Raw genomic sequence first — 14,979 nt, 5'->3', positions numbered from 1 at the left:
TGATTCCACCTGACAGGAGAGGCTGTTGATTGAAACAAGTTTAACCTAAGAAACATGCTTTCCAAATAGCAGAAAAAGGATTGAAACAGTAAGAGAGTTACCAGTGCAGAACAAATACAAGCCCAGATCTGGATCTGGCTGGAGATAGTCTGGGAACGTAGACATTGTAGTCCAGGGTACATACCTGGAAAGCAATATATGGAAGCCAAAAAGAAAGTGTCCTTTATGAGCAACAGTGCAAGGTTTGCAAAACAAAACAATGTTATTGTTGGAGTATCACTCACTCATCCAGTTTCATGGATAACCTTTTGGCAGATATCTTTGGGTATGAATGCCTATAGGCATGAAGCTCAGCTCTAGAGATTTTATAACGTGAAGTGAATCAGGTTCTAAAGGGATGTACAGCTATTAAAATTGTAGCTGACTATCCTTATTGTAGGAAAGGAGAGATGAAGGAAGAGGCAAATAAAGAACTGTAATATCAAGCTCCTACAACGAAACAAGTGTTATGCATGAAGCTAAGGAAGACTGAGGTCCACTAAACTGGATGTCTGTTTATTTCTGAAAGACTCTGCCTGGATCTTGAGAAACTGAGAGCAAACATTAAAGCATATGAGAAGTAGTATATTTGCTAGTAAAAACCCAGACAGATGGGGCTTCTTGCAGGTCACCAGTGGAGATTCTTTTCCCACCATGTTGGTAAAGCGGTGTAAGTGAAAACAAGAATAGAAGAGGGTACCAGGTGTTGCATGTTTTTACACAAAGCGCAAGCAGAACGGAGTCTGTATCCATTTCTTGACCCCCTCCTCTCAGGAGGCTCCAGTTGCTTTAACTCAGACACATTCCATGTTTAAACTTGTCCATATTATTCCTATTTAAAAAGAAATAAAAACCCACTTTATTTTCTGCCCCAACCTCCTCATTTTTCTGCTAACAAAATGGCATCTATGACAAGTAAACAAAACATCCTAGCATAACAGTCCATGCTGTTTAACTGATGTCCTTTACCCTTACACTCTGAAGGTTAACGGACTAGAGCTCAGGCAGTTGCTTTGGTCACTATACTGTTCCTTAATGAATCCATCACTGCAGCTCAACACAGCAGGACAAGTCTAAGCCTTTCTGAAAAGTAAGAGCTTGGAGTTAAGCAAACTGCCCTTTTAAGAACAAACAGGAAAAAACTGTTTCTGTTACATATTTGCCAGTTTCTGAATGATCCAGCTATATAAAAAAAACAAAGAAGCAAACTTACCATTCCAACCAAACTATTGAACAGACAAAAATCATACAAACAATGTGTGTGATTGATTTTGATGCATTATGTTGAAAGTCTATTTATTCTTTTTGCATTCCCACATCATTTACAAATGTACAGCTTACTTAGCAGCAAGACTCTCAGGTGCATTGCGTAAGTGAATGCCTATGGGTTCGCGCTCCTTAACATGGTATACACAATATAATCACATTGATTTAGAACTGTCAAGTACAAATGCCGTGACTCAGTTTCAGATATTCTAAACAAGTCGAACCAAATTGGCACAAACTTCAAAAAAAAAAAAAATACCATACGTCTAGGCATTAATACTAGATGCATTGAACAGCCTAAAGTTTTTCTGTATAATTTGCTTCTATAAAAAATTGGTCATCCTAGATATTATCACTATACCAGTTTACTGAAAAGACAAGTCAGAGTCAACCCCTTTGAGTAGGTCAGAATACGGGACAGCGATAATTGGCAAGTACGCATCTGAAGTATTTGCTTTGTGATGCCTCAGAGTTAACAGCTAAGAAATACTGTTCTGTGCTACTATGTGAGGGGATTTTAGCTAAATTCCAGGCTGCCTCAGAGATTTAGAAAACTGAAAACAGCATTGAAGGAAGGTACTCCACCCAGATGAATTGCAACCTTTCAAGCAACCAATTTCCCTTGAAGCTGCTCTGTTCAGTCTCTTACAACAGCTGTTTTCCATGAAGAGCCTCCACAGAAATTATATTTCAAAACAGGCAAGTAAAAATGCATTTGAGGGAAACTGCAGTGCATCAGGACCACTGAGAATCCTCCTCCTGGGAGACTAAGTAAAAAGATAACTCCAACTCAGATAGGAAGCTCATCTGAGCAACTACATTAGTGCTTTCACCTTATTTTCTCTCAGTAAAAAAAGATTTTACATCGTGTATGAATTTTAAAAAAGTTGAAGTGGTTGTTCAATAAACTGAATCTATAGAAGTTCAGCATGAACAAAATGTTGCACAAGCTCTGCTATAATGCAAGCCATTCTTCAGTTGTTTAATGGATCTACAGAGTATGTTATTCATGCTTGTTTTGTACTGTATACATACATTTCAGGTTATAATTTTCTAAGAAATAAGCATTCTACTAAATTTGACTGGCAGCTGTGGCTGACATAACTGGATATTAAATGCTCACTATGTAATAGCTACAGATGGTATACCTTGGGGTCCCCCCCAGAAAAGTGCATTCTTCCTGCTTTTTAAAATTTGCCTTATTTGACTTCTGTAGAATAAACTATGCACTCAAATGTATTTCTACACAGATGCATAAGCTTAGTTAAGAAGCTGGTAGAGGACTGTTTTAGATGTAGTATTATCTCTTAGTTCCTATAATATTAACTCCCATGTAGAAAGGAGATAGGCATCTAAAGACAGAGATACTGACATCTAGTGGCTAACTGTCAAACAAGATGTAAGGTTCATAAAAAAACCTCAAGAGGGGTAAAACTAGACTAAGAATAAAAACCCACTGAATGGTTTATTTGTACCATGCCTGCTGTGGAACCTACTGAAGAAAATGTGCCAATTCAAACATATGCAGACGTCCCCCTTCCTTTTTAACAGTATGAAAAAGTGAAACTCACACATGTGAAAGAATGAAGGTAAAATTTCCTTACTCAGCATGTTACATATTGACAGATAAATATTTATTTATATTTATTATGAGCTGCCACTGACATATTTGAAACTTAAACACTTAAGAACTCTAAAAGTTAGAGTTGTTTTAGTACTACGAATCTCATATCTTCATGATTTATGAATAAAAATGGTGTATTAAGTCACAAGATGTTTAAAATGATCTTATATATGATCTAAATATTAAAAATACCAATAAATTATGTAACTTAGTTAACATCCTATCATTTCCACAGTCTTGTGTCAGTTCAACTCTTATACACAGTTCAACTCTTAAACCAAATAGTTGTAAATATTCCACAACTCTTCCCTTTAACAAACTTCTACAGTGACTACGACAGACTCAGTGCGATGAGGTAGAATTTACAAAAGCCCTGTGTGTCAAAATATGTGAAAGTTTCCAGTGAAATCTCTTTCTTATACGTACATTTTATAAATCAGGGATAGGAAGTCATTATAGAGAAAGAGAAGACTGGTCTTTGAGCTATACCAGAGCAGTCTATGTGGAGGGATATAGAGGGGGGAAAAAAACAGCCGACTGACCTAAAGTCAGACCTGGTATAAACAGATACAACTCCACAGATGTCAGAGGTACTGCACCTATTTACACCCTCACTATTATTCAATTTTTATTTTACCAGAATACTTGGGTGCTGAAGTTTTTAGTGTAGAGAAAGAAGTCTTCCAAAGTCCAAAAGTTTTTCCAGATTGGTATTGAGATATGTTATCTGTACTGTGGCAGATTCTTTGTTGTTAGCCTGAAATGTATGATAAAAAAAATTCCAGGCAAATACAGCCTTCAGTGCATGCAGTTCCTGACTTGTTTGCTCCCGAAACAGAAGCAAACCTACAGACAGACTATAACCAATCTCATCAATTCACTGAATACAAAAAACAAACAGAAAATGTGAAATTGAAGAACAACTAAATTGTACTCAACTATGACACTTGAATTATAAAAAGGTGTCTTTGGTTGTTTGTCTATTTTTTTCTTTTTTAATAAAGGTAAAGAATAGTCAACCAACAGTGCAAATCTTATTCAAAGCATCTTTGGAGTCACAATACAATGTAGAGTAGCAATTGCTAACTAATTTGACTAAACACTTTGTGAACACTGATAAAGTTAATTCTAAGGTGAGAAAAAAAGCCAGGTACAATCAATCTATACATTAGAAAGTTTAAAAATATAAAATTAGAATCCTGGCTTCAAGTAAAAAAAAAAATATCAGTAAGTATTCTGTCATAAGTTTATATGATTAGGACCAATTCACAGAGCTGACCTGTATAAAAATACAACATACTACATAAGTTTTATTTAGGGATTTAATTTATATACCACAAATACTGCTTTTAATATAAGTACAATATAATACAGTTTTAATTATGTAACTGCTGGTGTTCACCTTGGATCATGAACTGAATGGCATGCTGTGCTGTCAGAACTTCAATAAAATGGCCTCTAGTTAAACTTCTCCAAAGTATAAAATCATGCAAAAATCTACATCCTATATGATACACCCAGTACAATAATTGAAGCCAATATCCTACGAGCAGCCTGGACTATCTTCTGAGTTTGTTCTTGCAGTGTCCATAAGTCAGCCATCATTTCCTTTAGGCAAAAAGGAGCAAATCTCAGTTTTGTCAGTGGCGTCTCACCACGACCACTGAAACCAGCAACAGTGTGCGTGGTTATTGGCCAAAATGTCTTCGTTACCTGATGCAGTTCAGACTGCAAACTTAGTTTATTATGAAGAGTCTGTGGTTAGGATGTTTTACGCTTTCCTCCTGTGACTACTGGCCGCGCATACTCCACAAAATCGTCTATGAGAACAGGCCATGCTCCTAAATAAAAACCAAAAAAGGGTTCATAATTTAAGAGAAACCTGTTTAGTCTTTAAATACAAATGATCACAAGTTCACAGCATGATATTACTTAGATGTTGGACTGACTACAACGTAGTAACTGTACCATCTTTCAGACAATATAAAAATGTGCCTAAACAGTAAAAAAGCATAAATGCTAAAGCATATTCTGTCTCAACTGCATTACTGGGGAGGAGAATAAGTGTACTGCATGGGCATGCAGGGAGAAAAATCAGGAAAGCCAAGGCATGATTTAAAATGTAATTAGCAAGAGACATAAAAGACAACAATAAAAAAAAAAAACTACAAGTACATCAGAAGTAAAAAGGAAGACCAAGGACAGCACAGGCCCTTTACTGAATACAGAGAGTAATAAGAGATTAAGAGAAGGCCTATTCAATGCCTTTTTCACTTCAGTCTTTACAAATAAGGCTAGTTATCAGTTGATGAGTGCAGTTGGCAGCCAGGATGGGGAGGTCATAAACAGCTTAGAGTAGGTAAAGGATTACTTAAAGAACCTGGATATTTAAGTCAGCACGGCTGGATGGGATACATCCTGGAGTACTGAAGGAATTGGCTGAGGTAATTTCAGAGCCAGTGGCTATTAGAGACCTTATGGAGGTCAGGTGAGATGCTGGTTGACTGCAAAAGGGCAAATATATTGCCCATATTTAAGAAAGGGGAGACTGAGGATCTGGGGAATTACAGACTGGACAGTCTGATCTCAATAGAAGGAAAGATCAAGGAGCAGATCATCAAGGAGCCCGTTTCTATGCATTTGGAGAAGAAAAAAAAAAAAAAGATCAGAAACAGTCAACATGGATTCATCAAGAACAAGTCATGCCTGACCATCCTGATTTCCTTCTATGACAAGGTGATGGGCTCTGTGGATAGGATGGGGAAGAGAAGAGGGGGAAAAACAGTGGATGTGATATACTTTGACTTAGTCAAGCCTTTATCATGGTAAGCTAAGGAAATACAGACTAGATTAAAAAAAACCAAACAAAACAAAAAAACCCCAAACACACTCCTAGATGTATATATAAAATTGGCTGGATTTTCATGCTCAAAGAATATTCATCAGTGACCCATTATCTAGTTGGGTGAATGTATCAAGTTGGGTACCCAGGGACCTGTTCTAGGTTTTGATATTCTTTAATATCTTTATTAATGATTTGGGAGATGGGATTGAGTACAGTTAGCAGATTTGTAGAGGACACTAAATTGGGTGAAGTTGCAGACATTCTGCAGGGTAGGACTAACATCCAAAAGGATTTTGATAAACTGGAGTAATGGTCCGAAATCAATAATGTTACAGTATACTCTATGTTACAAGAACACGTTTAAAATGCTTTTAATACAACTGAAGTGTAATTTAACCCTATTAAAGGCATTCACATCATACAGAATACTCTTGTGCACAAAGTTACTCCAACATTGGTGTTTTTAGGCTAGAGGCTGTTAGTGTAAATATATTTGAATGAGAACATGTAGATACTAAGAAATATTTATTTTAATACTTTATTAGCAGAATTAAGGACCAGTAGTATCATAAGTTTAAACCAATTATAAATTAATATTTCCATAAGCAGAGCTAACCAACTCCCACACTTGTGCACGCTAAAAACATCTGTGTGTTATTTTTGCCATGAGAGAGTAATATAGCAACCTTCAGTTAAAAATTAACAATCCTCTTTGTATAAAAATTCTGTTTTAACAGGACTTCGGTAACATAACACATTGGATAGCACATACTGAAGCAGTAGAGTCAAGAATTATTTACTTTTTCTGTTCAGCCTAATAGAGATACATTTTTGGCAATAAATCTGATATGGTATATTTGTGGTTAAATGCCTAATGTAAATACATATTAAGATTCAAAGTTCTTTTTGTTTATGTAAACTAACCCAATTTTACTAATCTAATTAAAAAAAATTAATACTTGTTACCTTCTTCATCATAGTTAGACATATCATCTGCAATCATATTTCCGAAGTCTAACAGAAGATTCCACGTATCTTTTGGGATTGATCTTTTATGATGTTCCTATATAATATGAAAACAAATTGCATTATGATAAAACTACTACAGAATTTGACAATAATCTGTAACACTCAGTTTTTCCAAAAGAGAAAATGTTACATAGTTAAATATGATTATGATAATGCTCTCTACTAAGTCCGGGAGCTTTCCAATAATACTGTGAAATAAAATGCTGCTTGAAAGAGGTAATTGTATAAACTGTACTGAACAGTTGCTTTTATTTCTTCAACCGTGCTCCCATTATTGTTTTTTTTAAAAGCTGTGATACTTAGACTTGTACAGGACAAGAGCCACACACTGAATTGGAGTGATAAAATATAGAAGAATTGGTCAGTAAGTTGAGTACTGTCCATCCTGTACTTGATGGAGGCAGGGGGACCATGCAAGTTACAGCACAGGATCACATAATTAAAGATTACATCATAAGGCATAAAGGAGCTATGCTAAAATATCAACCAAAACAGTTCTCAGTTCATCATTTGCAACCCCAGTTACTTCAACTTGCTGGTAGCCTTTGCAGGATACAACTATGTTTCTTAATTTCTCTCCCTAATTCAGAGTTGATATGCACCTTTCCATTGCCAGCAGATATAGGAAAAAGATGTTATCAGAGATTATGAAGATTTGCAAATATTATGTACAAGTACGATGTGCTTCCATAGACAGAGAAAGCACAGGTGGAAATAAGGGTGGCAGGGAGAAGCCAGGAGGTTGTGGCCTCCAACCAAAGCATATGGGAACAACAAACTGGATATAAACACCAAAAATTTTTTGGACTAGTCCTATATGGGGCCAAGTACACCAATCACACTTCATGTACATGTACATGATGGACCACTATTGCATTATTGACATTTCAGAAATGCTGCTTCCACTGCCTCAAACAGACTTTAGAAGAATCACAACAATACAGGAATACAGTATTTGAAAACCAGTTACTTTAGAATATGGAATCAGGCATTCACAGGCTCGAAGCCTTTTAAGACTGAAATATGCCATTGAATTAGAAGTGCACCCTGATGAGTTTTGTTTAAAGACACAAATTGAGTTTATACCTATGTTTGCCTGTGTTAACCTAAAATAGCAGGATGCTTACAGAAAATATCCTCCTATGCTATATTAATTCTGGGAAAACACTGAAATACACAGTATTAGTCACACAAAAATTAAAAGATTAAAAGTTGCAATGCCAAGCACTCAAGTTATGAAATATCACGATTTAAGGTTACCTATGCAACTTTAACATGGCTCCCTCATGAATATGCATGATGATATATTCTTTCATCACCATCTTTTCTCACATACCACACCTTCAAATAAGATACACACCTTGTTTCGGGGAAGGCAGAATGAAGAACAAAGATTTTTCCAGAACCATGGCCACACAGACTGGAGTGCCCAATTTTCAGCTCACTCACTCTGCCTTTTCTGCTCAGGCAAAAACTATAATTTTCGCCCTTTTACAGACAAAAAGTCAGCAGCTCACGGCTGCTCCACCAAAAGCTAAAACTGTAGCTGAAGAGTGAACTCCGTGGGCAGATCTAGGATTCTGACAACAGATAAACATATTCTGCGGACTGTAAAGTAGGAGAAGAGAGGAAAGATGAGGAGCAGCAAGCAGACAGCAAAATTGCTGAAGACAGGTAGGGTTGATTCGTGAAACTTCAAGACAATCACAAAGGAGGGAAAATTGTTAACACCTGTGAAATGAAAAGCAATCAGCAGGAATCAGGTCTATTATAATGAGCCATTAAGTCAACTGACTGCAGTGTTGCCCAGATAAAAAAATGCCAGTGTTGTTTCCAGGCAGGAGATTTTAAATTTTGGGTGGAGCAGGAATCAAAAGAGAGTGAGACCATAATACTTAGGCTTGGCAGGATTTAATTTTTAATTGCTAGATGTTGATAAACATCAAATTTCACTTGACACACAGGTCAATTATTGAAATTTGTAGAAAGGAGACATTAAAAAAAATCCAGGATGGAGGCAAAGAAATCTGGGTCTGGGACACTGCATGTGTACACACACAAGCACAACAGCTGCTGCAGGAGCCGGGGGCTGGACTGGTAAGGCTGTGCTGGGAGTGGGGGTTGGAAGAGCAGGGCTGGTAGCAGCAGGGAGCCTGGTGCTGCCTGCCAATTGCTCTGCCCAGGTCCCAGCTACGGCAGGAGACAAACTCACAGAGCCTGGCATGCCCATCCAGGATCAGGGCAAATGCAAAACTCCCGCTGGGCCAGGCTCCATGGGAGTTTGGCCCCTGCCCAGCTGGGACCTGGGCAGAGTGAGGGGCTGGTGGCACAAGGCTTCCAAGTGCTACCAGCCCTACCCCTCCAAACCATGCTTCTGGCACAGCACAGCTTTCAGCTCCTGCAGCAGCTGTCATGTGTATGCTAAATTGATAAAAATTGAACACCCCTAATTTTCCACAATTCTGAAAGTTTCAATTGATAAAAATCTAAATAAATGCTTAAAAATAAACATCAATTTTAGCCATCAAAATAATAATAAAAAAATAAAAAAAATGAATTCTGCCAATAGAAAACTGCACCCTCCTGGATCTGCTAATGCTGGACTCCACACCTCTCTCTATGCAACTGCTGGAGCACAGACTCTTTGCCCAACTACTGATTAGAGTTGGGCAGATTTTACATGGCAAGAGGATGCTAGCAGACAGAGTTTTTCAAAGAAAAAGTAACCCAAAACATTCAACACAGGCAAAACCTAAGTTTCAGTTGCCTCTTTATAGAACTGAACCATTTTGGTTGAAATTAAAAATAAATAAATAAAACCTGAAGACAGGTGTTGGGGACAAGATCCTATCCCACTTCCTATACACTTAAGCAGCAAGTAAGATGTAGCAATTGTATTGATACTGAAGGATACCACTGTTACATCTGCATGATGCTGTAGTGAATGATACCAGTGTAGCAAAACTGCTGCAGTTTTAGCCCTGTATCATTCAGGGTACAAGTTAAGGCAATTTATCCTACTTGTATCACTATAGCATCATGCAGGCTGAACATTTACATCATTTAAGCTGTTGCACATTCCTGAGCAGCAGCTTCCCCTCCCCTTTTAAAGCAGCTAAAACATAATTTGTCCAGATCCTTAATGTGATCTTATTCTACTTGCTCGAATCCACACAAAAAAAAGTTAATATAAAAGATGGTTGAGGTCCTCTTCTTTCTCTCTGCTTTTGTGCAATTTAGGTCTCAGAACTATGATGAGAGTGTGCTCCAAAACAAAGATGTATTAATACAAGGCTTAGCAACCTACAGACATTTGATTCAGCCTGTAGACATGGGGCTTTAGTAATGGGAGGCTTTGGAAGTGGTCAATCCTGGAGAGAGGTAGCAGCACTGGACCCTCTTCCGAGTCACCACAGCAAAAAGTGGTGGCAGCAGATGCACTCCCTGCGCCGTGGAGAAAAGCACCAGCAGTGGCTAGATCCTAGCATCCAGCTATTTCTGATCTGAACTGGGTCATTCCAGCCTGCAGACTAAAAGTGTTGCTGATCACAGCATTAATGGATTCCCACAGACTTGAACATAGTCAAATGGGATTGCACTTATGCACCTATAGGTGGAACAGGATCTGGCCCTTGGCATGTAAAATTGCAACCTAAACAGTTGAAATTACAAGAAACAAACCAAGGTGCCTTTAATTAGAAGCGTTGGGTAACTGTACTATGTGGAGCCACCAGCCCCACCTACAATACTGCGAAGACAGCAATCTTTAAAATCTTACATAATGAATGTTGATTACATGGCTCAGCAAAGAAAAGTTGAACATCTGATATAAAGAGAGATATCAAAAGTATTAAAATTTATACTCAATTTCAAAGAGGGCACGATGTGAAATCTTATGACATTTTGTCAGGAGAAACTGGTGTACAAAACATAGACCTTCCACTTATAAACCCCAGCTGCTTTGGAGCTGGATTCACAGGAAATTTAAAATAAAATGTTTTACATTTAAGGAAATACTTTGCTACTTTGAAACTGCCTGATCATAGGCATAAGCAAAAGGACAGTGTTTTTAGAGTAAAAAGGAGTTAAATGGCAAAATCCTTTATTTAAGATAAACTTTTTTTAAACCAAGTATGTAGAATACTATATCCCTTGCAAAGAGATTTAGACTCCCCCCACCTCTACCTCTAGAAGTACATGGATAGAAAAATACTATTCTTTAAGTACCATAACTTTCAGTCTATTACAGACTGCTCTCTAGAAAAGGAGTTATAACATTTTTTAGTTAAAAGCTCCACTTTTTTTGGTTTAAATAAATTTTATAAAGTCTCCCAAACTTTCAAGTCAGAAAAGAACTGAATATAATTGAAGTACTCATAAATATCCATGATATTGCATGTGTATAAATAGCATAGAAGTAAAACATTTTGATCTGGTAGAAAACATGCCTGGTGATAAACAGAGCAGTCTGAGGATGGGATGGGACTGTTCAGCCTAGAAAAGAGAGAAGACTTCAGGGGGGAGATCTGGTGACAGCTTACAAATATATCAGGGGAGTGCATCAGGGGCTAGGCGAACAACTATTCACCAAGGCACCCCAGGGGAAAGCCAGGAGCAATGGTCAAAAACTCCTAGAAAAATGTTTCAGGCTGGATACAAGGAAAAATGTTTTCACGGTTCACGTGACCAGACTCTGTAACAGACTCCCAGTGTGGGTGGTGCAGGCACCTACCCTGGAGATCTTCAAAAGGAGACTGGAACACACACCTTGCTGGGGTTATTTGACTCCAGCAGTCTTTCCTGCCCAGAGAAGGGGGTCTGGACCCAATGATCTCACAAGGTCCCTTCCAGCCCTAAACCTCTGTGAATCTGAACCTACATTGGCTCCGTCACAATCTAAAATTAGAGTTACACTGTACATTCAATTTTCCCCCAGAGGAGAATACAGGGTCACCTAGTACTCAAACTATAAAATAATGTATTGTTATTTCTCTGCTTCACTTCCTTTTCTCCACATTAGGGAAGTTATATAGATAGGATTAATTTAGTTTGCCTTAACAATGTTCCACATGAATTTTCAAATGCAAACATGCTCAGAAAGAAACGATGCCTTTTACTTGGTGTTTCTTTTCTCTGCTACGTACACCACTTCCAAATTGCCAAGTTCACCTTAATAATGTGAATCAATTTTGACAGGAAGAAAAACATACTTACCAACAAAAATTTATTCCAAAGATCTAAAAATTTAAACTTTCCTGATAAGACTAAATTCCAATATGCTATTGCCATTTCTAGATCTGCAAGAAATAAAACACAAATGTAAATATAACAGTGCTATATCTTTCGTTGCAGTTTTCACTCATTTAATATATATTGCTATAAATTATCCAGAAATTGGGAATGAAAACATGACCAAAGAGTTTCATTTTACTTTTTCATGATGGTGTTAATAAGAATACTTAAGAATTAACTGGATAGTTTGCCTTATTTAATTCTAAATTGAGACTCCCTACAAGAGCAGCATTACTAAGAGCTCGGGTTATATTCTCCAGAAAGAAGAATCACTGGTGTAGTGCACTGATATGGAAGAGGTCTGAATGTAAGCTACCAATGCTGCTTGTGGTCTCCTATTCTTTACCCTACAAAATGAAGGTTCTAAGCTAGGGTGTGAAGTTGTAGAACACCAGGATAAAATCATAATGCTTGCAAATGAAACAGTCTGTGTGTAAAATTTCATATGCTTAAAAATGGTCATCAAACCAAATACTGCCCTCTGAATGAGTAACTGAAGCCTTTAGAGAAAGTGTTGACATATGCTTAGCAGAAAGCCCCCCATCTCCAATGACAACAAAGCAGAAAATATGACTTTTACATTTCAAACTTGATCATGCCAGCAAAAGCAGTATTTGGTTTGAAGACAATTTAAGTTTGAAAAGGAAATTTTAGATTCTACTACTGAGTTTGCTATATTATTAAAGCAGGTAGAATTTACGCATATTGCAAATTTATATTTACAAAGATATACTGAAGTTGCAACATAAAGCACACAAACGCCAGGTGCTGAAAGAATTAGGGGTGTCTACACTTTTACTCTTCTCCCCTTGACTAGATGGGCAATAAAGTCTTACTATATCATAGAGTGTGTTGTGCAGGATCTCTGCTTATTCAGTGTAGAAGTATTAAGGGAGAGAGGCAGCTGGGTTAGTGTTTCTTTTCATTCCCCTTAGGATTAACCCCAGTTTTATTGATCTGTAGTTTTATGGTACTTCCATATTGAAAATCTGCTGTTTGTATACACTACAGTTAATTATTCACACTAGTAATGTTGAATGAATAATAATGGTAATGGGAAGGTACTAATATAAATAATTTTATGGTTCATAAAATTCATTTGAATTGACTATTTTTTTAATCATGATCACTTAGGCTTATAATTATGAAAGGCCATTCTTTCCACAACTGTACAGTTTTAACATTTAATACTATTAAATGCATCTTGAAGAAAAAGATTTTATAGTAAGAGTTTTTAAATGAGAGAAAATACACCTCTTAAAGGCAGAAAAGAAAAACAAAAAGTGGTCAAGGTATTTCAAAGAAAGTTAGAAAGGACAGCAGGGACAGGAACATTTTGTGATTTAATGTTTTATTATGAGTTCTGTATTAATATTATTGTGGGTGGGTGTGGAGGGATGTGGGGGAATGCAAGTCAGTGCGTGGGATGATAGGTGCGGAGGCTGCTTGTGAGGGGGTGGGCCTGCAGGGTCCCAGCTCCCCCGCCAATTCCCCCTGGTCTCCAGCTCGTTCCCCTGCTCATCTCCAGCCTCAGGAGGAACAGGAAGCTGGAGACAAGCAGGGGAACAAGCAGGAGGCTGGAGACGAGCAGGGGAATGTCTCCAGCTTTCTCCAGGGGCTTGTTTGTCTCCAGCCTGCTACTTGTTCTCCTGCTCTGTCTCCAGTCCTCCAGAGGCTGGAGACAAGCAGGAGACTGGAGACCAGCAGGAGAGTGATCAGGAGGCTGGAGATGATTTTGGGATTCCCCCAGTTGGGTCCAGGCTTCTGACTGCTCCCCCTCTTGGCTCCTGCCCCTCCACCCAATTGCTCCTCCACCTGGCTCCAGCCTCCCACACTGCCACAGCTTAGTAGCAGCAGCTGTGGCAGTTGGGGCCACTTGGGGCCTCATGGCACACCCCCTCCCCCGCCCCCTATGTGGTGGGGGGCAGCAGGGCTTGGCTCTGGCTCCCTGGCACCAGCTGCAGCTGCTGCCACCATGTGGGTACAGCCTGGCTTGGCAGGGCACCATGTGCCATCTGGAAGATCGGGGTGCTGTGGCCATCACCCAGGGCTCAGCACTGCTCAGCCCCAGTGGCTCAGAGCTCAGAGCGCACAGCACCCTGCCGAGCTAGGTGCACCAATGCAATGTGGCAGGATGGATGCCAGGCAACTGGGGCTGCCATGAAGTCCTGAGCAGCCAGACTACTGCTGTTACTGCTGGTGAGTATGGGGGGGATAAAGGGGAGCTGGGCCTGGGCTGGCCCCCCCTCATGGTCCCCTCCCCCACTCCTTCAGCCTCCCCAACCCCCTACTTACCTGGCATGAAGCCTGGTCCAGGTCTCTGCAGCCTGCACCACTGCCTGTCCTGCACGGTGCAGGCAGTGTGCTTCAGCACTGCAATGAGGGCCAGGCATAGAAATACTCTCGCTGGCTACCAGAGCATATCTGTGGAGGGCCGGCTGCCTCGGGGTATAGCCCTGATTTTTTCCCCTGGGGTATTTTTTGATCCTTGGATATCCAGGGGTCTAATTTTGTCCCTACACTGCAAATCTGCAGCACAGGGAACGTTTTTTTGTTTCTTCATGCGTCTCTTGCAGCATCTCAAAGGGGGGCTGAGACACTGCAAGAGGCACGTGCGCGCTCGTCTGGACTTGCCCTCTGAAATGAAACTTTTGTCTCAAAGAGACACCAGTATCCTGCTGTACTTGCTGAGAAGATGCAGCATGATTGTGTTGGGCAACAAATGAAGGTTGCTATACTGCTAGGTTTGGGAGGTACAAGTGGGTTACTTTTTTAACCAGGAGCAGCACAGCTGTATTCACACAGTACTCCCCTAAGTTCTTTTAAGAGTTAGCTTATTTCCCTAGATGAAGTGCCATAAGGATTATGCTGCTGCTGGTTCAAG

General features: G+C 39.1%; 1 protein-coding gene across 1 annotated transcript in view; it reads right to left on the bottom strand.

The window, feature by feature from the left end:
* Positions 1-4,213: 4,213 nt before the first annotated feature.
* DCUN1D2 (defective in cullin neddylation 1 domain containing 2) overlaps positions 4,214-14,979 on the bottom strand; it is a 32,402-nt gene continuing 21,636 nt past the window's right edge. The window contains exons 5-7 of the mRNA XM_019529623.1: positions 12,018-12,100; positions 6,741-6,837; positions 4,214-4,770 (exon numbers count right to left, since the gene is read on the bottom strand). Coding sequence (XP_019385168.1) covers positions 4,691-4,770; positions 6,741-6,837; positions 12,018-12,100 — 260 coding nt within the window. The 3' untranslated portion in view covers positions 4,214-4,690. The remainder of the gene's footprint in view (positions 4,771-6,740; positions 6,838-12,017; positions 12,101-14,979) is intronic.

The sequence above is a fragment of the Crocodylus porosus genome, unplaced genomic scaffold (genome assembly GCF_001723895.1).
Source record: "Crocodylus porosus isolate Cpor-Errol unplaced genomic scaffold, CroPor_comp1, whole genome shotgun sequence".
Lineage (NCBI taxonomy): Eukaryota > Metazoa > Chordata > Crocodylia > Crocodylidae > Crocodylus > Crocodylus porosus.
This window is presented reverse-complemented; position numbering and strand designations above follow the sequence as displayed.